At 48.2% G+C, this 25,059-nt stretch overlaps 1 protein-coding gene across 1 annotated transcript in view; it reads left to right on the top strand.

Moving 5' to 3' along the window:
• The window catches only part of bdkrb2 (bradykinin receptor B2), a 54,309-nt gene extending 29,507 nt beyond the window's left edge, over positions 1-24,802 (top strand). The window contains exon 2 of the mRNA XM_072494239.1: positions 23,559-24,802. Coding sequence (XP_072350340.1) covers positions 23,566-24,630 — 1,065 coding nt within the window. The 5' untranslated portion in view covers positions 23,559-23,565 and the 3' untranslated portion in view covers positions 24,631-24,802. The remainder of the gene's footprint in view (positions 1-23,558) is intronic.
• The last annotated feature ends 257 nt before the right edge of the window (positions 24,803-25,059 follow it).

Raw genomic sequence — 25,059 nt, 5'->3', positions numbered from 1 at the left:
CTGTGGGGTGTCCGGGGGGGCGGGTAGGGGGTTTGCCGCGGCGGGTACGTACGGGGCCCAATGGCCTGCCGCGCGGTCGGGGCCGTAGGCGCGGGTATTACGCGCGGCTACGTCCAGCGAGGCTGCCAGGGCCCGTGCCTCTGAGAGTCCTAGTGACTCTTTTTCTAGAAGTCTTTGGCGGATTTGGGAGGATTGTATACCTGCAACAAAAGCATCGCGCATTAACATGTCCGTGTGTTCGTTTGCGTTCACCGACGGGCAGCTGCAGGCTCGTCCCAAAATCAGCAGCGCGGCGGAGAACTCTTCCATCGATTCTCCGGGAGCTTGCCGTCTCGTCGCGAGCTGGTAGCGAGCGTAGATTTGGTTAACTGGGCGAACGTAGAGACTTCTCAGTGCTGCGAACGCCGTCTGGAAATCGCTGGTGTCTTCAATGAGGGTGAAAATCTCCGTGCTCACCCTCGAGTGCAGGACCTGCAGTTTTTGTTCATCTGAGACTCGGCCTGTGGTCGATGTGATGTAGGCCTCAAAGCAAGTCTGCCAGTGTTTGAAGGCTGCTGCTGCATTCACTGCGTGGGGGCTGATCCTCAGGCATTCTGGAATGATCCTGAGCTCCATAGTCCTTTTTAGGCACGCTTAATAAATTGTGGCGCACAAAGACTCCGTGAGACAAACAGAGTGAAGTCGATGAGGCTTTATTAAGCGTGTCTGTTCCCCAGCAGCTCGATAGTAAATTGGCCTGCGGGGGAAGGCACCGGCTTCTTATACTTCGCCTTCAGGGCGGAGTATGAGGTCAACGGCCAACCAGGACCCGGGATCTGTCAGCCAATGACATTAGGGCTTCCAGTCCCACATGACCCCCAATACATACTACCACATTGTCAGCCAATGACATTAGGGCTTCCAGTCCCACATGACCCCCAATACATACTACCACAACCTCACTGTGTGAGAGTAATCTGCAGTCTGTGTTAAAGTGTACCCTGACAGACCTCACTGTGTGAGAGTAATCTGCAGTCTGTGTTAAAGTGTACACTGACAGACCGCACTGTGTGAGAGTAATCTGCAGTCTGTGTTAAAGTGTACCCTGACAGACCTCAATGTGTGAGAGTAACCTGCAGTCTGTGTTAAAGTGTACCCTGACAGACATCACTGTGTGAGAGTAATCTGCTGTCTGTGTTAAAGTGTACCCTGACAGACCTCAGTGTGTGAGAGTAATCTGCACTGTGTGTTAAAGTGTACCCTGACAGACCTCACTGTGTGAGAGTAATCTGCACTGTGTGTTAAAGTGTACCCTGACAGACCTCACTGTGTGTGAGTAATCTGCACTGTGTGTTAATGTGTACCCTGACAGACCTCGCTGTGTGAGAGTAATCTGCAGTCTGTGTAAAGTGTACCCTGACAGACCTCACAGTGTAAGAGTAATCTGGAGTCTGTGTTAAAGTGTACCCTGACAGACCTCACTGTGTGGGAGTAATCTTCAGTCTGTGTAAAGTGTACCCTGACAGACCTCACTGTGTGAGAGTGATCTGCAGTCTGTGTTAAAGTGTACCCTGACAGACCTCACTGTGTGAGAGTAATCTGGAGTCTGTTTTAAAGTGTACCCTGACAGACCTCACTGTGTGAGAGTAATCTGCAGTCTCTGTTAAAGTGTACCCTGACAGACCTCACTGTGTGCGAGTAATCTGCAGACTGTGTTAAAGTGTACCCTGACAGACCTCACTGTGTGAGAGTAATCTGGAGTCTGTGTTAAAGTGTACCCTGACAGACCTCACTGTGTGAGAGTAATCTGCAGACTGTGTTAAAGTGTACCCTGACAGACCTCACTGTGTGAGAGTAATCTGCACTGTGTGTTAAAGTGTACCCTGACAGACCTCACTGTGTGAGAGTAATCTGCACTCTGTGTTAAAGTGTACCCTGACAGACCGCACTGTGTGAGAGTAATCTGCAGTCTGTGTTAAAGTGTACCCTGACAGACCTCACTGTGTGAGAGTAATCTGCAGTCTGTGTTAAAGTGTACCCTGACAGACTTCACTGTGTGAGAGTAATCTGCACTCTGTGTTAAAGTGTACCCTGACAGACCTCACTGTGTGAGAGTAATCTGCACTGTGTGTTAAAGTGTACCCTGACAGACCTCGCTGTGTGAGAGTAATCTGCAGTCTGTGTAAAGTGTACCCTGACAGACCTCACTGTGTGAGAGTAATCTGAAGTCTGTGTTAAAGTGTACCCTGACAGACCTCACTGTGTGCGAGTAATCTGCACTCTGTGTTAAAGTGTACCCTGACAGACCTCACTGTGTGAGAGTAATCTGCACTCTGTGTTAAAGTGTACACTGACAGACCTCACTGTGTGAGAGTAATCTGCAGTCTGTGTTAAAGTGTACCCTGACACACCTCACTGTGTGAGAGTAATCTGCTGTCTGTGTTAAAGTGTACCCTGACAGACCTCACTGTGTGAGAGTAATCTGCAGTCTGTGTTAAAGTGTACCCTGACACACCTCACTGTGTGAGAGTAATCTGCAGTCTGTGTTAAAGTGTACCCTGACACACCTCACTGTGTGAGAGTAATCTGCACTCTGTGTTAAAGTGTACCCTGACACACCTCACTGTGTGAGAGTAATCTGCACTGTGTGTTAAAGTGTACCCTGACAGACCTCACTGTGTATGAGTAATCTGCAGTCTGTGTTAAAGTGTACCCTGACAGACGTCGCTGTGGGAGAGTAATCTGCAGTCTGTGTTAAAGTGTACCCTGACACTCCTCGCTGTGCGAAAGTAATCTGCAGTCTGTGTAAAAGTGTACCCTGACAGACCTCACTGTGTGAGAGTAATCTGCAGTCTGTGTTAAAGTGCACCCTGACAGACCTCACTGTGTGGGAGTAATCTTCAGTCTGTGTAAAGTGTACCCTGACAGACCTCACTGTGTGGGAGTAATCTGCAGTCTGTGTTAAAGTGTACCCTGACAGGCCTCACTGTGAGAGAGTAATCTGCAGTCTGTGTTAAAGTGTACCCTGACAGACCTCACTGTGTGAGAGTAATCTGCAGTCTGTGTTAAAGTGTACCCTGACAGACCTCACTGTGTGAGAGTAATCTGCAGTCTGTGTTAAAGTGTACCCTGACAGACCTCACTGTGTGGGAGTAATCTTCAGACTGTGTAAAGTGTACCCTGACAGACCTCACTGTGTGAGAGTGATCTGCAGTCTGTGTTAAAGTGTACCCTGACAGACCTCACTGTGTAAGAGTAATCTGCACTGTGTGTTAAAGTGTACCCTGACAGACCTCACTGTGTGAGAGTAATCTGGAGTCTGTTTTAACGTGTACCCTGACAGACCTCACTGTGTGAGAGTAATCTGCAGTCTGTGTTAAAGTGTACCCTGACAGACCTCACTGTGTGAGAGTAATCTGCACTGTGTGTTAAAGTGTACCCTGACAGACCTCACTGTGTGAGAGTAATCTGCAGTCTGTGTTAAAGTGTACCCTGACAGACCGCACTGTGTGAGAGTAATCTGCAGTCTGTGTTAAAGTGTACCCTGACAGACCTCACTGTGTGTGAGTAATCTGCACTGTGTGTTAATGTGTACCCTGACAGACCTCGCTGTGTGAGAGTAATCTGCAGTCTGTGTAAAGTGTACCCTGACAGACCTCACAGTGTAAGAGTAATCTGGAGTCTGTGTTAAAGTGTACCCTGACAGACCTCACTGTGTGGGAGTAATCTTCAGTCTGTGTAAAGTGTACCCTGACAGACCTCACTGTGTGAGAGTGATCTGCAGTCTGTGTTAAAGTGTGCCCTGACAGACCTCACTGTGTAAAAGTAATCTGCACTGTGTGTTAAAGTGTACCCTGACACACCTCACTGTGTGAGAGTAATCTGGAGTCTGTTTTAAAGTGTACCCTGACAGACCTCACTGTGTGAGAGTAATCTGCAGTCTCTGTTAAAGTGTACCCTGACAGACCTCACTGTGTGGGAGTAATCTGCAGACTGTGTTAAAGTGTACCCTGGCAGACCTCACTGTGTGAGAGTAATCTGGAGTCTGTGTTAAAGTGTACCCTGACAGACCTCACTGTGTGAGAGTAATCTGCAGACTGTGTTAAAGTGTACCCTGACAGACCTCACTGTGTGAGAGTAATCTGCAGACTGTGTTAAAGTGTACCCTGACAGACCTCACTGTGTGAGAGTAATCTGCACTGTGTGTTAAAGTGTACCCTGACAGACCTCACTGTGTGAGAGTAATCTGCACTCTGTGTTAAAGTGTACCCTGACAGACCGCACTGTGTGAGAGTAATCTGCAGTCTGTGTTAAAGTGTACCCTGACAGACCTCACTGTGTGAGAGTAATCGGCAGTCTGTGTTAAAGTGTACCCTGACAGACCGCACTGTGTGAGAGTAATCTGCAGTCTGTGTTAAAGTGTACCCAGACAGACCTCACTGTGAGAGTCACCTGCAGTCTGTGTTAAAGTGTACCCTGACAGACATCACTGTGTGAGAGTAATCTGCTGTCTGTGTTAAAGTGTACCCTGACAGGCCTCACTGTGTGAGAGTAATCTGCAGTCTGTGTTAAAGTGTACCCTGACAGACCTCACTGTGTGAGAGTAATCTGCACTCTGTGTTAAAGTGTACACTGACAGACCTCACTGTGTGAGAGTAATCTGCACACTGTGTTAAAGAGTACCCTGACAGACCTCACGGTGTGAGAGTAATCTGCAGTCTGTGTTAAAGTGTACCCTGACAGACCTCACTGTGTGAGAGTAATCTGCACTCTGTGTTAAAGTGTACACTGACAGACCTCACTGTGTGAGAGTAATCTGCACACTGTGTTAAAGTGTACCCTGACAGACCTCACGGTGTGAGAGTAATTTGCAGTCTGTGTTAAAGTGTACCCTGACAGACCTCGCTGTGTGGGAGTAATCTGCAGTCTGTGTTAAAGTGTACCCTGACAGACCTCACTGTGTGAGAGTAATCTGCAGTCTGTGTTAAAGTGTACCCTGACAGACCTCACTGTGTGAGAGTAAACTGCAGTCTGTGTTAAAGTGTACCCTGACAGACCTCACTGTGTGAGAGTAATCTGCAGTCTGTGTTAAAGTGTACCCTGACAGACCTCACTGTGTAAGAGTAATCTGCAGTCTGTGTTAAAGTGTACCCTGACAGACCTCACTTTGTGGGAGTAATCTGCAGTCCGTGTTAAAGTGTACCCTGACAAACCTCACTGTGTGAGAGTAATCTGCACTCTGTGTTAAAGTGTACCCTGACAGACCTCACTGTGTGGGAGTAATCTGCACTCTGTGTAAAGTGTACCCTGACAGACCTCACTGTGTGAGAGTAATCTGCACTCTGTGTTAAAGTGTGCCCTGACAGACCTCACTGTGTGAGAGTAATCTGCACTCTGTGTTAAAGTGTACCCTGACACACCTCACTGTGTGAGAGTAATCTGCAGTCTGTGCTAAAGTGTACCCTGACACACCTCACTGTGTAAGAGTAATCTGCACTGTGTGTTAAAGTGTACCCTGACACAACTCACTGTGTAAGAGTAATCTGCACTCTGTGTTAAAGTGTACCCTGACAGACCTCACTGTGTGAGAGTAATCTGCACTGTGTGTTAAAGTGTACCCTGACAGACCTCGCTGTGTGAGAGTAATCTGCACTGTGTGTTAAAGTGTACCCTGACAGACCTCACTGTGTGAGAGTAATCTGCAGTCTGTGTTAAAGTGTACACTGACAGACCTCACTGTGTGAGAGTAATCTGCAGTCTGTGTTAAAGTGTACCCTGACAGACCTCACTGTGTGAGAGTAATCTGCAGTCTGTGTTAAAGTGTACCCTGACACACCTCACTGTGTGGGAGTAATCTGCAGTCTGTGTTAAAGTGTACCCTGACACACCTCACTGTGTGAGAGTAATCTGCAGTCTGTGTTAAAGTGTACACTGACAGACCTCACTGTGTGAGAGTAATCTGCAGTCTGTGTTAAAGTGTACCCTGACAGACCTCATTGTGTGAGAGTAATCTGCTGTCTGTGTTAAAGTGTACCCTGACAGACCTCACTGTGTGAGAGTAATCTGCAGTCTGTGTTAAAGTGTACCCTGACAGGCCTCACTGTGTGAGAGTAATCTGCAGTCTGTGTTAAAGTGTACCCTGACAGACCTCACTGTGTGAGAGTAATCTGCAGTCTGTGTTAAAGTGTACCCTGACAGGCCTCACTGTGTGAGAGTAATCTGCAGTCTGTGTTAAAGTGTACCCTGTCAGACCTCACTGTGTGAGAGTAATCTGCACTGTGTGTTAAAGTGTACCCTGACAGACCTCACTGTGTGAGAGTAATCTGCACTGTGTTAAAGTGTACCCTGACAGACCTCACTGTGTGAGAGTAAACTGCACTGTGTGTTAAAGTGTACCCTGACAGACCTCACTGTGTGAGAGTAATCTGCAGTCTGTGTTAAAGTGTACCCTGACAGACCTCACTGTGTGAGAGTAATCTGCACTGTGTGTTAAAGTGTACCCTGACAGACCTCACTGTGTGAGAGTAATCTGCAGTCTGTGTTCAAGTGTACCCTGACAGACCTCACTGTGTGAGAGTAATCTGCAGTCTGTGTTAAAGTGTACCCTGACAGACCTCGCTGTGTGAGAGTAATCTGCACTCTGTGTTAAAGTGTACCCTGACAGACCTCACTGTGTGAGAGTAATCTGCAGTCTGTGTTAAAGTGTACCCTGACAGACCTCACTGTGTGAGAGTAATCTGCACTCTGTGTTAAAGTTTACCCTGACAGACCTCACTGTGTGAGAGTAATCTGCAGTCTGTGTTAAAGTGTACCCTGACAGACCTCACTGTGTGAGAGTAATCTGCAGTCTGTGTTAAAGTGTACCCTGACAGACCTCACTGTGTGAGAGTAATCTGCACTGTGTTAAAGTGTACATTGACACGCCTCGCTGTATGAGAGTAATCCGCAGTCTGTGTTAAAGTGTACCCTGACAGACCTCACTGTGTGAGAGTAATCTGCAGTCTGTGTTAAAGTGTACACTGACAGACCTCGCTGTGTGAGTGTAATCTGCAGTCTGTGTTAAAGTGTACCCTGACACACCTCACTGTGTGAGAGTAATCTACAGTCTGTGTTAAAGTGTACCCTGACAGACCTCGCTGTGTGAGAGTAATCTGCAGTCTGTGTTAAAGTGTACCCTGACAGACCTCACTGTGTGAGAGTAATCTGCAGTCTGTGTTAAAGTGTACCCTGACAGACCTAGCTGTGTGAGAGTAATCTGCAGTCTGTGTTAAAGTGTACCCTGACAGACGTCACTGTGTGAGAGTAATCTGCAGTCTGTGTTAAAGTGTACCCTGACAGACCTCACTGTGTGAGGGTAATCTGCACTGTGTGTTAAAGTGTACCCTGACAGACCTCACTGTGTAAGAGTAATCTGCAGTCTGTGTTAAAGTGTACCCTGACAGACCTCGCTGTGTGAGAGTAATCTGCAGTCTGTGTTAAAGTGTACCCTGACAGACGTCACTGTGTGGGAGTAATCTGCACACTGTGTTAAAGTGTACCCTGACAGACCTCACTGTGTGGGAGTAATCTGCACACTGTGTTAAAGTGTACCCTGACAGACCTCACTGTGTGAGAGTAATCTGCACTGTGTGCTAAAGTGTACCCTGACAGACCTCACTGTGTAAGAGTAATCTGCAGTCTGTGTTAAAGTGTACCCTGACAGACCTCACTGTGTGAGAGTAATCTGCACTGTGTGTTAAAGTGTACCCTGACAGACCTCACTCTGTGAGAGTAATCTGCAGTCTGTGTTAAAGTGTATCCTGACAGACCTCACTGTGTGAGAGTAATCTGCAGTCTGTGTTAACGTGTACCCTGACAGACGTCACTGTGTGAGAGTAACCTGCACTCTGTGTTAAAGTGTACCCTGACAGACCTCGCTGTGTGAGAGTAATCTGCACTGTGTGTTAAAGTGTACCCTGACAGACCTCACTGTGTGAGAGTAATCTGCAGTCTGTGTTAAAGTGTATCCTGACAGACCTCACTGTGTGAGAGTAATCTGCAGTCTGTGTTAAAGTGTACCCTGACAGACCTCACTGTGAGAGAGTAATCTGCACTCGGTGTTAAAGTGTACCCTGACAGACCTCGCTGTGTGAGAGTAATCTGCACTGTGTTAAAGTGTACCCTGACAGACCTCACTGTGTGAGAGTAATCTGCAGTCTGTGTTAAAGTGTACCCTGACAGACGTCACTGTGTGAGAGTAATCTGCAGTCTGTGTTAAAGTGTACCCTGACAGACCTCACTGTGTGAGAGTAATCTGCAGTGTGTGTTAAAGTGTACCCTGACACACCTCACTGTGTAAGAGTAATCTGCACTCTGTGTTAAAGTGTACACTGACAGACATCACTGTGTGGGAGTAATCTGCAATCTCTGTTAAAGTGTACCTTGACACACCTCACTGTGTAAGAGTAATCTGCACTCTGTGTTAAAGTGTACCCTGACAGACCTCACTGTGTGAGAGTAATCTGCAGTCTGTGTTAAAGTGTACCCTGACAGACTTCACTGTGTGAGAGTAATCTGCAGTCTGTGTTAAAGTGTACCCTGACAGACCTCACTGTGTGAGAGTAATCTGCACTGTGTGTTAAAGTGTACCCTGACAGACTTCACTGTGTGAGAGTAATCTGCAGTCTGTGTTAAAGTGTACCCTGACAGACCTCACTGTGTGAGAGTAATCTGCAGTCTGTGTTAAAGTGTACCCTGACAGACCTCACTGTTTGAGAGTAATCTGCAGTCTGTGTTAAAGTGTACCCTGGCAGACCTCACTGTGTGAGAGTAATCTGCACTCTGTGTTAAAGTGTACCCTGACAGACCTCGCTGTGTGAGAGTAATCTGCACTGTGTTAAAGTGTACCCTGACAGACCTCACTGTGTGAGAGTAATCTGCAGTCTGTGTTAAAGTGTACCCTGACAGACGTCACTGTGTGAGAGTAATCTGCAGTCTGTGTTAAAGTGTACCCTGACAGACCTCACTGTGTGAGAGTAATCTGCAGTGTGTGTTAAAGTGTACCCTGACAGACGTCACTGTGTGAGAGTAATCTGCAGTCTGTGTTAAAGTGTACCCTGACACACCTCACTGTGTAAGAGTAATCTGCACTCTGTGTTAAAGTGTACACTGACAGACATCACTGTGTGGGAGTAATCTGCAATCTCTGTTAAAGTGTACCCTGACACACCTCACTGTGTAAGAGTAATCTGCACTCTGTGTTAAAGTGTACCCTGACAGACCTCACTGTGTGAGAGTAATCTGCAGTCTGTGTTAAAGTGTACCCTGACAGACTTCACTGTGTGAGAGTAATCTGCAGTCTGTGTTAAAGTGTACCCTGACAGACCTCACTGTGTGAGAGTAATCTGCACTGTGTGTTAAAGTGTACCCTGACAGACTTCACTGTGTGAGTGTAATCTGCAGTCTGTGTTAAAGTGTACCCTGACAGACCTCACTGTGTGAGAGTAATCTGCAGTCTGTGTTAAAGTGTACCCTGACAGACCTCACTGTTTGAGAGTAATCTGCAGTCTGTGTTAAAGTGTACCCTGGCAGACCTCACTGTGTGAGAGTAATCTGCACTCTGTGTTAAAGTGTACCCTGACAGACCTCACTGTGTGAGAGTAACCTGCAGTCTGTGTTAAAGTGTACCCTGACAGACCTCACTGTGTGAGAGTAACCTGCAGTCTGTGTTAAAGTGTACCCTGACAGACCTCACTGTGTGAGAGTAATCTGCAGTCTGTGTTAAAGTGTACCCTGACAGACCTCACTGTGTGAGAGTAATCTGCAGTCTGTGTTAAAGTGTACCCTGACAGACCTCACTGTGAGAGTAATCTGCACACTGTGTTAAAGTGTACCCTGACAGACCTCACTGTGTGAGAGTAATCTGCAGTCTGTGTAAAGTGTACCCTGACAGACCTCACTGTGTGAGAGTAATCTGCACTCTGTGTAAAGTGTACCCGAACAGACCTCACTGTGTGAGAGTAATCTGCACTCTGTGTTAAAGTGTACCCTGACAGACCTCACTGTGTGAGACTAATCTGCAGTCTGTGTTAAAGTGTACCCTGACAGACCTCACTGTGTGAGAGTAATCTGCACTGTGTGTTAAAGTGTACCCTGACAGACTTCACTGTGTGAGAGTAATCTGCAGTCTGTGTTAAAGTGTACCCTGACAGACCTCACTGTGTGAGAGTAATCTGCAGTCTGTGTTAAAGTGTACCCTGACAGACCTCACTGTTTGAGAGTAATCTGCAGTCTGTGTTAAAGTGTACCCTGGCAGACCTCACTGTGTGAGAGTAATCTGCACTCTGTGTTAAAGTGTACCCTGACAGACCTCACTGTGTGAGAGTAACCTGCAGTCTGTGTTAAAGTGTACCCTGACACACCTCACTGTGTAAGAGTAATCTGCACTCTGTGTTAAAGTGTACCCTGACAGACCTCACTGTGTGAGAGTAATCTGCAGTCTGTGTTAAAGTGTACCCTGACAGACTTCACTGTGTGAGAGTAATCTGCAGTCTGTGTTAAAGTGTACCCTGACAGACCTCACTGTGTGAGAGTAATCTGCACTGTGTGTTAAAGTGTACCCTGACAGACTTCACTGTGTGAGAGTAATCTGCAGTCTGTGTTAAAGTGTACCCTGACAGACCTCACTGTGTGAGAGTAATCTGCAGTCTGTGTTAAAGTGTACCCTGACAGACCTCACTGTTTGAGAGTAATCTGCAGTCTGTGTTAAAGTGTACCCTGGCAGACCTCACTGTGTGAGAGTAATCTGCACTCTGTGTTAAAGTGTACCCTGACAGACCTCACTGTGTGAGAGTAACCTGCAGTCTGTGTTAAAGTGTACCCTGACAGACCTCACTGTGTGAGAGTAACCTGCAGTCTGTGTTAAAGTGTACCCTGACAGACCTCACTGTGTGAGAGTAATCTGCAGTCTGTGTTAAAGTGTACCCTGACAGACCTCATTGTGTGAGAGTAATCTGCAGTCTGTGTTAAAGTGTACCCTGACAGACCTCACTGTGAGAGTAATCTGCACACTGTGTTAAAGTGTACCCTGACAGACCTCACTGTGTGAGAGTAATCTGCAGTCTGTGTAAAGTGTACCCTGACAGACCTCACTGTGTGAGAGTAATCTGCACTCTGTGTAAAGTGTACCCGAACAGACCTCACTGTGTGAGAGTAATCTGCACTCTGTGTTAAAGTGTACCCTGACAGACCTCACTGTGTGAGACTAATCTGCAGTCTGTGTTAAAGTGTACCCTGACAGACCTCACTGTGTAAGAGTAATCTGCAGTCTGTGTTAAAGTGTACCCTGACAGACCTCACTGTGTGAGAGTAATCTGCACACTGTGTTAAAGTGTACACTGACAGACCTCACTGTGTGAGAGTAATCTGCACTCTGTGTTAAAGTGTACCCTGACATACCTCAGTGAGTACTAACTGATAGGTTGGGACATTTTATTTTTCTTTCAGATTCTCCACCCCAACCTGCGCCTTTATTCCAAAATCTTATCAACCTTGAAGCATAATTATTTTGGTTGTTTTTCTTTCTTAAATGTGTTTTTGATGCTTGACTTAAATGATCCATTACAACTGCAGGATGTAACAGAGACAGATAGAATTGCATTTCCACAGCATCTTTCACAACCTCATGATGGCCTGAAGCATTTGCTAGCCCAGTACGTTTGCAGTGTGGGAACAACAGAGAATTTCCAACATACAACAATGTGCGAATGCCCAGATAATCTGCTTTAGCGATGTCGTTTGAATGTTAAATATTGGCTGGGCCACTGATGATCGAGAGGGTCTCTGATCTTAGAGTCAGCAGCTGCTTACAGCAAAGAAATATAGACTCGTCGAGTTTTCCAGCACAGACAGAGGCTCTTCGGCCCACCATGCCTGCCGACCATCAAGCATCTATCTACAGCTCCAGGGTCCCAGGTTCGATCCTGGCTTGGGTCACTGTCTGTGCGGAGTCTGCACATCCTCCTCGTGTGTGCGTGGGTTTCCTCCGGGTGATCCGGTTTCCTCCCACAGTCCAAAGATGAGCAGGTTAGGTGTATTGGCCATGATAAATTGCCCTTGGTGTCCAAAATTGCCCTTAGTGTTGGGTGGGGTTACTAGGATATGGGGATAGGGTGGTGGTGTTGACCTTGGGTAGGGTGCTCTTTCCAAAGAGCCGGTGCAGACTCGATGGGCCGAATGGCCTCCTTCTGCATTGTAAATTCTATGAAACTCTATTCTAATCCCATTATCCAGCACTTGGTCTGTAGACTTCTATGCTATGGTGTTTTAAATGCTTCTTAAATGTTGTGAGTGTTCCCACCTCTACCAGCCTTTCAGGCAGCGGGATTCCAGATTCCCACCACCCTCTGGCTGAAAAGGGTTTTCCTCATATCCTGTCTAAATCTCCTGCCCATGACCTTAAATCTATGCCCCCTGGTTATTGTCCCCTCAATGAAAGGGAAAAGTTTCCTCTTATCTACCCTATCGATAGCCTTCATAATTTTGTACACCTCAGTCAGGTCCCCCCTCAGCCTTTGTTAAGTAACGGGTTAAGAGTTAAGTAATGCATTAAGAGACATTGCAATTAGTTGTCTCATTTATGTTAAGTATCCATTAATTGACACTGATATGTAAAGGGGCTTCAGGTGGCCTCTGTCAGGTGGTGTGTTGTTCAGAGTTTTGTGCAGAGGCTGTGGAAGTGAAATAAATGGTGTTTGGTGAAAAGGAACAAGAAATTTAGACTCTTCATATCACAGCAACTAAAACGTACAACAATGGTAGCAGAGGATGGTTGCTGTGCAAATGTGAAGGTTTGAAAGATACAACTTTTCCTGATCAAACCAAGGAGTGAGTGAGAAGGAAAAAAAAGAGATACATGGCTGAACGCAGGATAAAGGTGGCTGGATATGACTATCCTCCCTTATTTTCTGAAAGGGAATCGTACGACCAATGGAGAAGTGCAGTAGTTATGTGGACTAAGGTAACTGCTTTGGGAAAGAGAAAACAAGGTATGGCATTGGCTCTTTCTCTACCATATGGCAGTAAAATCCGAAACAAAGTTCTTTCTGAGCTGGAATTGGAAGAGTTAGACTCAGAAGAAGGTCTGGAGACTTTATTACATTATATGGGTAGGATTTACAAGAAACATGACTTATTAAGTGCGTATGAAGCATGGTCGGAATTTGATCAGTTCCGGAAAAGAGGAATTCTCTGTGGAAGACTATATAATGGAATTTGGCAGACTATATAAAAGGCTGCAGAAACACAACCTGGAATTTCCACAGTCTGTGTTGGCCTTTAAATTACTTGACTGTGCTAGAGTGAGCAACATGGATAGGCTCCTGGTTTTGACAGGAGTTCAGTTTACTGCTAAGGATACCTTATTCGATCAGCTGACAAAAGCTTTAAAGAAGTTTCTGGGGAAACATTCGATTCCGCTGGCTCTGATGACCCAAATAGGTCAGTCTGCTATCAAGCAGAATATGGAAGATATACTACGAACAGGATGGCGAAATTGTACGTATACGATCAGGGCCCAAGACTATAGAAGGAGATTGAGACAAGGAAATTATGAAGATAGAAACCCAGTTAGAACTTACAGTCGGAAGATGAACCCAGAAATGCACGAGGCATGATAAATCGATGTTTTCGATGTGACTCTCAATACCATTGGCGCCCAAGCCGGAATCGAACCCGGTCCCTGCCGCTGTGAAGCAACAGTGCTAACCACTGTGCTCCCCTGCTGTAATCACTGTTGTAATGTAGGAAACACAGCCGCCAGATTGCATACAGCAAATTGGGAATAGTTTCTCTCTAACTACTCTCTGCAGACTCCACGTGATTTTGAACAATTGGATCAAATCTCCTCTCGAGGAGAAAAACGCGAGCTTCTCCAACCAGCCCATGTAACTTTAGACCCTTATCCCTGGAACCACTCTGATAAATCTTTCCTGCAGTCTCTCAAAAAACTTCACAACCTTCTTAAAGTGTGCTGGCCAGAACTAGATGCAACTCTCCAGCTGAGACTGAAACGGTTTTATAGAGGTCCATAATAACGTCCTCACTTTTGTACTCTATGCCTTTATTGACAAAGCACAGGATTCCTGGTATCTTTTTAACCACTTTCTCAACCTGTCCTGCTCCCTTCAATAGTTTTTGTACATATACCCCAGGCTGCGTTGTTCCTGTAACCCTGTTCGAAGTGTACTCTTTGTTTTATATTATCGCTTCTTGTTCTTCTTACCAAGATGGATCATTTCACACTCCTCTGTATTAAATGTAATATTACTATCTGTCTATCCATTCCACCAGCTTGTCCATGTCTTGACATTTATCACTACCCACCTCTGTGTGAAAGTGAAAGTTGCCATAGCCCTAGATGACCGTAGGCTGCTTTTCCCTTTGAGTGAGAGAGATGACTGGTGGTGATTTAACCTAAAGGTCACCACACGTCAGGCGGGGGTGGGGGGGGTGGGGGGGGGTGGTGAAGTTGAGAAGGCCGAGCTTTTATGCATAACCTCAGCCAGTCCCTGGTTCGGGAGATGTTGATTGATTGTGTGGTCGGGACTGTGTAAAGATGTGTAAATTATCTAGCAAGGAGGTTATGCTGAATTTACACAAGATACTAGTGAGACCTCAGCTGGAGTATTGTGCACAGTTCTGGAAGCCACACTATAGGAAGGATGTGAACACATTGGAGAGCGAGAAGAGGTTTACAAGAATGGTTCTGAAATGAGAAATTTTGGTTTTGAAGTTAGATTGGAGAGGTTGGGACTGTTCTCCTTGGGAGGGAAGAAAGTTTAGAGGATATTTGATAGAGATATTGATATGGGGGTGGGTGTACTGAATAGACAGGGAGAAACTGTTCCCTCTTGTAAAAGGATCAAGAACAAGGGGGCACAGATTTAAAGTAATTTGCAAAAGAAGCAAATGTGATGTGAGAAAAGATAAATTCACCCAGCGAGTGGGGGAAATGGCACTAAGTCATGATGCTCATTTGAAGAGCTGGTACAGACCTGATGGGCCGAATGGCCTCCTTCTGTGCGATAACAATTCTGTCATCTAAAGATGTTCTCCGATGTGCCAGCATGTTCTCCATTGCGGTGTAAAGGTGTTTCCTTTGTGCAAAGTTGTTCCATGTTTTGGTCTAAGGAAGTTCTGTATTGTCATTGCTGTTGTAGCCAACAGCACCATCATTATTCTTCAGTAATGATATGGGGTCTTTTACCTGAGGGCAGGATGGGCTCTGATGTAAGGCTCGTCAAAAAGACGACCCTTCTGAAAGGGTGATATTCTTTCAGTATTGCGTTGAAGATTATGGGCGGGATTCTCCGACCCCCGCGGGGTGGGAGAATCGCCGGGGGACAGCGTGAATCCCGCCCCCGCCGTCCTCCCAATTCTCCCGCCCCCTCCAAAAACCGGCCCGGCGTGAGTCGCACCGCCCGCCTCGGAGAATGACGGGGTCCGGCACGACTCAATGGGCGCCGGGGCTGCCCGAATTCTCCGGCCCGCGATGGGCCGAAGTCCCGCCGGCGTAAATCAGAGTAGGTCCCTTACCGGCGGGACCTGGCGGCGTGGGCGGGGTCCGGGGCTCCTGGGGGGTCATGGGGGGATCTTGCCCTGGGAGGTGCCCCCACGGTGGCCTGGCCCGCGGTCGGGGCCCACCGATCCGCGGGTGGGCCTGTGCCGTGGGGGCACTCTATTCCTTGCACATCGGCCGTTGTGGTCCTCCGCCATGGCCGATGTGGAAGTGAATCCCTGTGCGAATGCGTGGGGATGACGCCAGCACGTGCTGGCGCTCCTCGCATGTGCCGACTCGCGCCGGCCGGCGGAGGCCCTTTGGCGCTTGTTGGCATGGCGCCAGGCCCCTTTCCCGCCGGTTTGTTTTGGAACAAAGTAAAGCATCTCACCCTAGCGACCGCCATTGAGACCTGTGTCATACACGAAAACGCCACGAGTCGGTATTCCCACATTCAAGCGGCTGAAACGGCGCGGCAAGGTCCCCACGATGCGGAACGGGTCCAAGCAATTGAGCAACTCCAGGGCCTCAGCCTGGATGAGGGCGGCCATTTCGCGCACTTTTTGCGGACTCCCGCGCTTGTGTGCACCAAACGAGGAGACCGCCTTATGCCGAGCAGCTCAGCCTGCCAATTCACATCGCTTCAGCCAGCCTCGCAGGAATGTCCGGGCAATTCAACCCACGGTCACCGAGTCCGATGCGGACCTCCCACACAGCAGTGACACCGAGGACCCGAAGGCGCCTTTTCAAGTCGGTATCGTGACAAAAAACAGGCTGTCCCCGAAGCAAAGACACCAGCCGCTGTCGGTATACAGCATCGATCCAGACGATGAGTGGTGTGCCACCCTCACGGTCAACCGGTCCCAAATACGATTCCGCCTGGACACTGGTGCCTCCGCCAATCTCGCGGTCTGACCTCCAAAGCCTTCGTGTCAAACCAGCCATCCTGCCATCAGCCTGCCAGCTATTAGATTATAATGGCAATGCCATTGATGCCAGTGGCTCCTGCCAACTTGAAGTGACGCACAGGTCACGCAAAGCCATCCTTCCTTTTGAAATCGTGGGCTCCTCGAAGGACTCCCTGTTTGGCGCGCATGCATGCAAGCTGTTGAACCTAGTTCAGAGAGTTCACTCTCTCTCTCCTGATGACACGTCTGCCTTTCAGGACACCGACTTCAGGGCGCAACTCGATGCCATCATCGACCAGCACCACGGCGACTTCGAAGGCATGGGCGCTCCCATATACCTACACGATCTTATTGAAACAGAACGCCATGCCTGTGGTACACGCACCTCACAGGGCCCCAGCACCCCTTAAGGACCGCCTCAAGCAGCAGCTGCAGGACCTCCAGAACCAAGGAGTGATTTCCAAAGTCACGGAACCGACCGACTGGGTCAGTTCCATGGTATGTGTAAAAAAGCCTTCCGGCGAATTGAGAATTTGCATTGATCCCAAGGATCTAAATCGCAATATCATGAGGGAGCATTATCCAATTCCCAAGCGCGAAGAGATCACATGCGAGATGGCTCGGGCCAAGCTCTTCACCAAACTCAACGCCTCAAAAGGATTCTGGCAAATCCAGCTCAACAAATCCAGCAGGAAACTGTGTCCATTTAACACCCCCTTTGGCAGATATTGTTACCACAGGATGACGTTTGGGATCATATCTGCTTCAGAAGTGTTCGATAGGATTATGGAACAAATGATGGAAGGCATTGAAGGTGTTCGCGTCTATGTCGACGACATAATCATTTGGTCCACCACCCCGCATGTGCATGTCAGTCGCCTCCAGCGCATCGTCAAACGTATACGTGAGTAGGGCCTCCGCCTCAACAGGGCCAAATGCTCTTTTGGTCAGACGGAACTCAAGTTCCTCGGGGACCACATCTCCCAGTTGGGTGTGCGGCCGGATGCGGACAAGGTGGTTGCCATCACAGCCATGAAAACACCAGAGGACAAGAAGGCGGTCCTCCGATTTCTGGGCATGGTCAACTTTTTAGGGAAGTTCATCCCTAACCTCGCCTCTCATACCACGGCTCTCAGGAACCTGGTCAGGAAGACGACAGACTTCCAATGGCTCCCTGCCCACGAGCGCGAATGGAGAGAACTCAAAACCAAACTCACCACGGCCCCGGTCTTAGCTTTCTTTGATCCAGCAAAAGAGACCAAAATTTCAACTGATGCCAGCCAATCCGGCAGTGGGGCAATGGTCCTGCAACACGATGAGGCCAAATCATGGGCCCCCATTGCATATGCGTCACGCGCCATGACCCCCACAGAGCAGCGCTACGCGCAGATAGAAAAGGAGTGCCTGGGCCTTCTGACCGGTGTGGTTAAGTTTCACGATTATGTCTATGGACTTCCTCAATTCACCGTCGAGACCGGCCATCGCCCGCTGGTCAATATAATACAGAAAGACTTGAACGACATGACGCCTCGCCTCCAGCGTATTCTTCTCAAGCTCCGGCGATACGACTTCCAGCTGGTGTACACCCCAGGCAAAGACCTCATCATTGCTGACGCTCTCTCCAGGGCAGTCAACACTCCGTGTGACCCAGCGGGATTCGTCTGCCAGGTTGACGCCCATGTGGCCTTCGTGGCCTCCAATCTACCTGCCACGGATGAACGCCTCGTCCAAATTTGCCGCGAGACGGCGGCTGACCCTTTGCTACAGCGTGTCATGCGCCACCTAACAGACGGGTGGCTCAAGGGCCAATGCCCTCAGTTCTATAATGTCAGAGATGATCTGGCGGTAGTAGATGGTGTTCTTCTAAAACTGGACCGCATTGTCATCCCGCCTAGCATGCGCCAGCTCGTGGAACAGCTACACGAGGGCCATCTTGGTGTGGAAAAGTGCCGCCGACAGGCCCGAGAGGCAGTGTACTGGCCCGGCATCAATGACGGCATCGCCAACACAGTGCTCAACTGCCCCACTTGTCAGCGCTTCCAGCCGGCCCAACCACGTGAGACCCTGCAGCCCCATGAGTTGGTCACGTCACCTTGGACCAAGGTGGGCATCGACCTGTTCCATGCACTGGGTAGAGACTATGTCCTGATCGTGGACTACTTTTCAAATTACCTGGAGGTGATACGGTTGCACGATATCACATCGTCTGCAATAAGGACACCTTTGCTCGACACGGCATCCCACTCACTGTGATGTCGGACAATGGCCCCTGCTTCGCAAGCCAGGAATGGTCCAACTTTGCCAGGAGGTACAACTTTGTGCATGTGACATCCAGTACCCTGTACCCCCAATCCAACAGCAAAGCGGAGAAGGGAGAACATATCGTCAAACGGCTCCTCTGCAAGGCTGCCGATGCTGGGTCCGATTTCCACCTCGCCCTGCTGGCCTATCGCTCCTCCCCACTGTCCACTGGCCTGTCACCAGCCCAATTGCTCATGGGTCGTACCCCGAGGACGACGGTGCCGTCCATTCATGTCCCAGACCTCGACCACGTTCCGGTCCTTCGCCGGATGCAGCTGTCTCGTGCACAGCACAAGGCGGCTCATGACTCCCGTGCAGCTGATCTCCCTGCTCTGGCTCCAGATGACAACGTCCGCATCCATCTTCCGGATGGTGGCTGGTCTGCAACTGCTGTGGTCCTTCGGCAGGTGGCCCCCCGCTCGTTCCTGGTTCGTCTACCGGATGGCTCCATTCCTGCGCCGCAATCGGCGCGCCCTTCGTCTCGTTCTGTGCTCGCTACGTGATCCTCCACCAGTGCCACGCCCTCCTGTTGTCCCTGACCTGGACTATGCAAAGATCCTGGTCACTCTGCATCCTCCTCACTCTGACGCGGTCCAGCCCGCTCCTCAGCCAGCGGCTCCCGACCCACCCTTGAGGCGGTCAACCAGAATTCGTCGCCCACCTCAGAGACTTAATTTGTGAACATTGTGGACGTATAGACTTTCTGAATTGTTCTTATCTTCCGTTTGATTGTTTACATGGTTTGTATATAGTGTTCACCTCGTTATTCTTGTTGCATACTGTTTTTCTGCACCAGGCAGCTTCCCATGTAAATAGCTTAGTTCTCATGTACATAGTCCTGTAATATGTCTTTCGCACCCCACACGTAGTTAGGGACATTCTCACCATACACTATTTTTTGCCACACATGTACATTCTTTTATAAAAGGGGGGATGTCATAAGATACACCAGTATATCATGGTGCAGCCACACACACACTGATGGACACACAGTGGGACCAATCAACACACACAACACCGCAGCCAATCACCAGTTAGAGCACACGCACTATAAAGACAGGGGGCATCAGAGTTCCCGCTCATTCGAGCTGCAGCTTCCTAGTGGGACAGAGCTCACAGCCTGCAGCACAGACATTCACCATGTGCGGAGTGCATCGACTGGTTAGGACAAGGCAAAGGTCTTTCACAATAAAATAGTGTTGCACTATGTCAAGGGTTGGTGACCTGTATGTGTTCCATGGATCCAGAGCGCCCAACACAACAATAACTGGGCACTTAAAAAATAATGGTAGTACTGCGCAGAGTTAACAAGGATTTATGAAAGGAGAATCATGTTTAAGAAACGTGTTGGAGTTTTTGAGGATGTTATGAGCAGGATAGATGAAGGAGAACCAGTGGATGTGTGTGTATTTAGATTTTCAGAAGGTTTTCAATAAGGCCCCACACAAAAGGATAATAAACAAAAGTAGGGCACATGGTATTGGGGTAATATCTTGGCATGGATTGAGGATTGGCTAATGGACAGAAAACAGAGAGTAGGGATACGAACAGAGGGACGTGTGAAATAAAAGCAGCTGTACGCCATTCGGCCCATCAAGCCTGCCATTCAATAAGATCATGACCGATCTGTTTGTTGAGTTCCACATTCCCCATCTCCCCCAATAACCTTTGATTTCCTTGCCTAACGAGGATTTATCTACCACTTCCTTAAAAATAGCCATTGCCTTCTGAGGCGGAGCACGCACCTGTGAGAGAAAGACATCTCGTTGTAAAAGGGTGACCCTCTAATTCTGAAACAGCGCCCCTAGTTCTGGACTGATCCACAAGAGGAAACGTCCTTTCCACATCCACATTGTTAAGACCATTCAGGACCTTGTAAACTTCAATCAAGTCACCTCTCCCCCTTCTGATTTCCAGTGGAAACAAGCCCAATGCCTGGGACTGTCTCCAATATTGGTAAAGGTCAATGTCGGACAGGAAAAATGCGAGACTTTGAAAATTAAACTTGAAGTGACGTATCGCTAGCAGACAGCCTGTGATACGCCCACCCCGCCATCAGTCAGACCCTCGAAGATCTGGGCACCTTTTAAAAAAAAATTTAGAGTACCCAATTCATTTTTTCCAATTAAGGGCAATTTTAGCATGATCAATCCTCCTACCCTGCACATTTTTGGGTTGTGGGGGCGAAACCCACGCAGACACGAGGAGAATGTGCAATCTCCACACGGACAGTGACCCAGAGCCGGGATCGAACCTGGGACCTCGGCGCCGTGAGGCCGAAGTGCGAACCAACTGCGCCACCGTGCTGCCCCGGGCACCATTTCTAAAGGCTACCCCAGTCCCCAACAAGCAAACCAGTTCACCCAGGTGTACCCCTACGGCACCTCCACCACCCCCACTGATACTACCCTGGCATCAAGCTGGCACTACCTGGGCACGATCCTCCCCCGCACCGCCCTCACCTCCGAGTGCTCCTGGGAGTACTGCTCGCCAAATACACGCCTTCTGAATCTAGTGGTGCCTCACACCGTTCTGTCATCACGCTGTTGTGGAAGGATTTTTTGCTGTGGGATTAATTGCAATGCACGGGCCTGGCAATTGTCTGTTAATTTATAATGAGGTTCCTGATGTTGAATGTGCGGAGACGCAGCCCCTCACTGACGGGGGGAGGGGCCAATCACATCATGCTTTCATGTCTCGTGAAACGTGATTTTGGCCTTCTCATAATATTTTCCGCTCCCGTCGCCAAACCTGCCCAATGCGACTGGGAGTGGAAAATCCAGGCCAGTCTGTGTCTCTTTCCTCGCAAGACAACTTGCTCATTCCAGGTAGCAACCTCCTCTGAACCACTTCCAATGCATTTACACCAATATGATCTGGATTGTTCTCAGATCGGCAGGCTGTGATAATGCGGTACTGTAAGAATCAGTGATTGTACCATAGTTAGTCACAATCCATATGAAGGATTTGGATGTGTGTAAAGTTGCACTGTCACAGACTTCATTGGCAACATAAAAGGATTTATTAATAAGAAAAATTGTACAGCATCCACATTGTTGCACCTAGGTCCCTGTGTTTCTCTGTCTTAGAGAAGATTTCACCCCCCGACGTGATCACCCACTCTGAGTCCCAACTGGACCCCAAGCCAAGTGACCCTTACTCTGCTGTGTTGGCCTTAAAGGGACAATCACCACAATGTGAATGATGCAAAACTTGGTGAGAATGTGAGTTGTCAGGAGGATGCAAAGAGGCCGACAAGCTGAGTGAGTGGGCAAGAACATGCCAGGTGGAATATAATGTAGAAAAATCCACTTTGTTGGGAAAAGCAGAAAGGCTGAGTATTTCTTTAATGGGGAGCGACTGGAAAATGTTAATATCCTAAATATTCTGGGTGTTCTTGTTCATGAGTCACTGAACGCTAACATGCAGATACAACAAGAAAGACTAGTGTATGTTAGCTTCTATTACAAGAGAATTTGAGTACAGGAGTAGGGAGACTTGCGGTTATACAGAGCCTTGTGTGCAGTTTTGGTTTCCTTCTCTAAGGAGTGAAACACTGGCCAGAGAGGAAATGCAATAAAGGTTCACCAGACTAAACCCTGGGATGGCAATAATGTCCTCTGAAAATAGATTGAGGCAACTGGGCCCGTATTCTCTGGAGTTGGAAGATTGCCACCTGGAGGTGTACAAAATACTTACGGGACTCGACAGGATAGATGTAGTACAGGCGTTTCCCCTGATTGCGGGGTGGGGGGGGGATGTAGGGCCAGGGGACACAGTCTCAGGGTAAACGGCAGGGTAGTTATGACGAAAATGAGGTGGATTGTGGTGAATTTGGAACTCTCTACCCCAGAGGGCTGTGGAGGCTCAGTCACTGAGCCCGTTCAAAGCAAGGTCGATACATTTCTGGGCACCAATGCCACTAAAGAATTCAGGAATAGTGCAGAAAGATGGCATTGAGGTAGACAATCCGCCATGATCTAGTTGAATGGTGGAGCAGGCTCAAGGGGCCGAATAGCCTATCCCTATTCCTGTTTTCTATGTTTGAATACTTTCCATTTGGTTGGATGTTGTTGCAGCTCCAACAATATTCAAGACATTCAGCAGAATCGAGAACAAAGCATCCCACTTGATTGACACCCTCCAACCAGCTCAAACATTGAAGCCCAGCATCACCAGTGCAGGGTCCTGAACGTGTACTGTATGCAAATTCTAGTGCAGAAACTCACCAAGGCTCCTTTAGCTACACATTCCAAGCCAGTGCCCTCTGACACCGAGAAGGACAAGGCCGTCAGATGCATGGGAACACCACCAGCTGCAAATTGCCCTCCAGGTCACTTCCTGGCTTCACTGTCACTGGGTCAAACTGGGTCAAACACCTGGAACTTCCTCTCTAACAATACTCGGGAGTACCTACACCACCTGGACTGCGACCGTTCAAGAAGATGGCCTTGCGCTATATTCCTCAGGGTAATTGGAGATGCATAATAAAGGTTGGCCTTGCCAGAAACACCCACCTCCCATGAATGAATATTAAATTTAAAATGTAGTATTCTCTCATTGCTACACCGCAGCCTAGAATTTGTGCTCAAGTTTCTGCAATGGGACTTGAAAATGCTGCTTACCTAGCTCAGAGACAAGATTGCTGGTACCAAATCATAGCTGACAGCTACTTTCCAAAGCGGTTTATATTTTCTTGATACATATTAACATCCCTATAAAGCTGTATACCTATGCATCTTTATTCTTGTGTGTCTGAGCTCTTATGTGCCAATGCTTCTGTATGGTAGTCACAATTATACTAACCGATATGCTATCTCTTTTCTCACTGACAGTGTCTCAATGATTGTCAACGCGACACTGAACCAGTCCCTGACAGCATCTTCAAACCTTAGTGCTGTCGACAGCTCCAGTGGTTCCAACTCTTGCCCTGAAGGTAACTTCTGGGAATGGCTCTACACCTTTCAACCAATTTATATAATGGTGGTGTGCATCACCGGTCTTGTCGGAAACAGCTTTGTCCTGATTGTCCTGTGTTTACACAAAAGCCATTGCACAGTGCCGGATATCTACCTGGGCAGCCTCGCTGGTGCTGACCTGCTCCTCTTGGCTTGCCTCCCCTTCTGGGCCGTCAACATTGCTCGCCGCTACCATTGGCCTTTTGGAGGATTCCTCTGCCGTTACGTCAACTCTGTTATTTACATGAACCTTTACAGTAGCGTCTACTTACTCGTGATGGTCAGCATTGACCGCTACCTAGCTCTGGTGAAAGCCCTGGGTCATGGCAGAATACGAACAGTCTCATGTGCTAAGATCAACTGTTTCTTCATCTGGATGTTTGGCCTGTTGATGAGCTGCCCTGCCATTATATTCCGTGAAGTGACCTACATCCAACATTTGAATATCTCCGCCTGCCTACTCAACCATCCCAACATAGCCTGGAAGCTGCAGATGGACATTACACTGATAGTCATCGTCTTCCTGGTGCCTGTCGCCATCATCAGCTTTTGCACCTTCCAAATCCTGAATGTTCTAAGAAACAACGAAATGCAACGCTTCAAGCAAGTGCGCAGGGAAAGCAAGGCCACCTATTTGGTCCTCGTTGTCCTATTGGTTTTCATCATTTGTTGGATGCCATTTCAATTTCTCCGGATCCTTGGCATCTTCTATGAAATCAAGTTGTTGTCGGGCTGCACCTGGCAGAATGTGATTAATAATGGCAATCAGATTGCGATATTTCTTGCATGTACCAATAGCTGCATCAACCCCATACTCTATGTCCTCGTGGGAAAGCAATTCAGGAATAAAGCAAAGGAGCTTTATATCCAATCCATAGCCAGGAGGATGTCATCATGGAATTTCACTGACTCTGTCACAACCCAGACCACATCAGCAAAGAGTAACTAGTTCCATAGGGATAAGGTATAAAGCCACTGCTATCCTACCACGTGTTACATGTCATCTAGTGTGGTGGCATTGACTGTTGTGACATTTATTCTTTCTGGAAATGACAGGAAGGCTATTGCATGTAAATTTTGTAAATTTAAAAGAAAGGGAATAAAATGTAGCTGACACACCAGTATGGTTCCCAGGTCTGTCAATAATCTTCTCCAGATAGCTGGTCCCGTCCTGTCCATCAGGAGAGATGCAATGATATCTATCAGTGCCCCTGGCTGGGGGGAAAATTGTTTACCAAACAGCTGCTTGTCACCATCCCATCACTCCTGATGCAATGTGCCCTCTGCGAGATGAGGACAACATTCAAGCATATGAAATAAGAGCAGGAGTAATCTATTCAGCCCCCGGGGCTGCTCCACCATTCAACAAGACCATGAC

The sequence above is a fragment of the Scyliorhinus torazame genome, chromosome 2 (genome assembly GCF_047496885.1).
Source record: "Scyliorhinus torazame isolate Kashiwa2021f chromosome 2, sScyTor2.1, whole genome shotgun sequence".
In the NCBI taxonomy this organism is placed as follows: Eukaryota; Metazoa; Chordata; class Chondrichthyes; order Carcharhiniformes; family Scyliorhinidae; genus Scyliorhinus; species Scyliorhinus torazame.
This window is presented reverse-complemented; position numbering and strand designations above follow the sequence as displayed.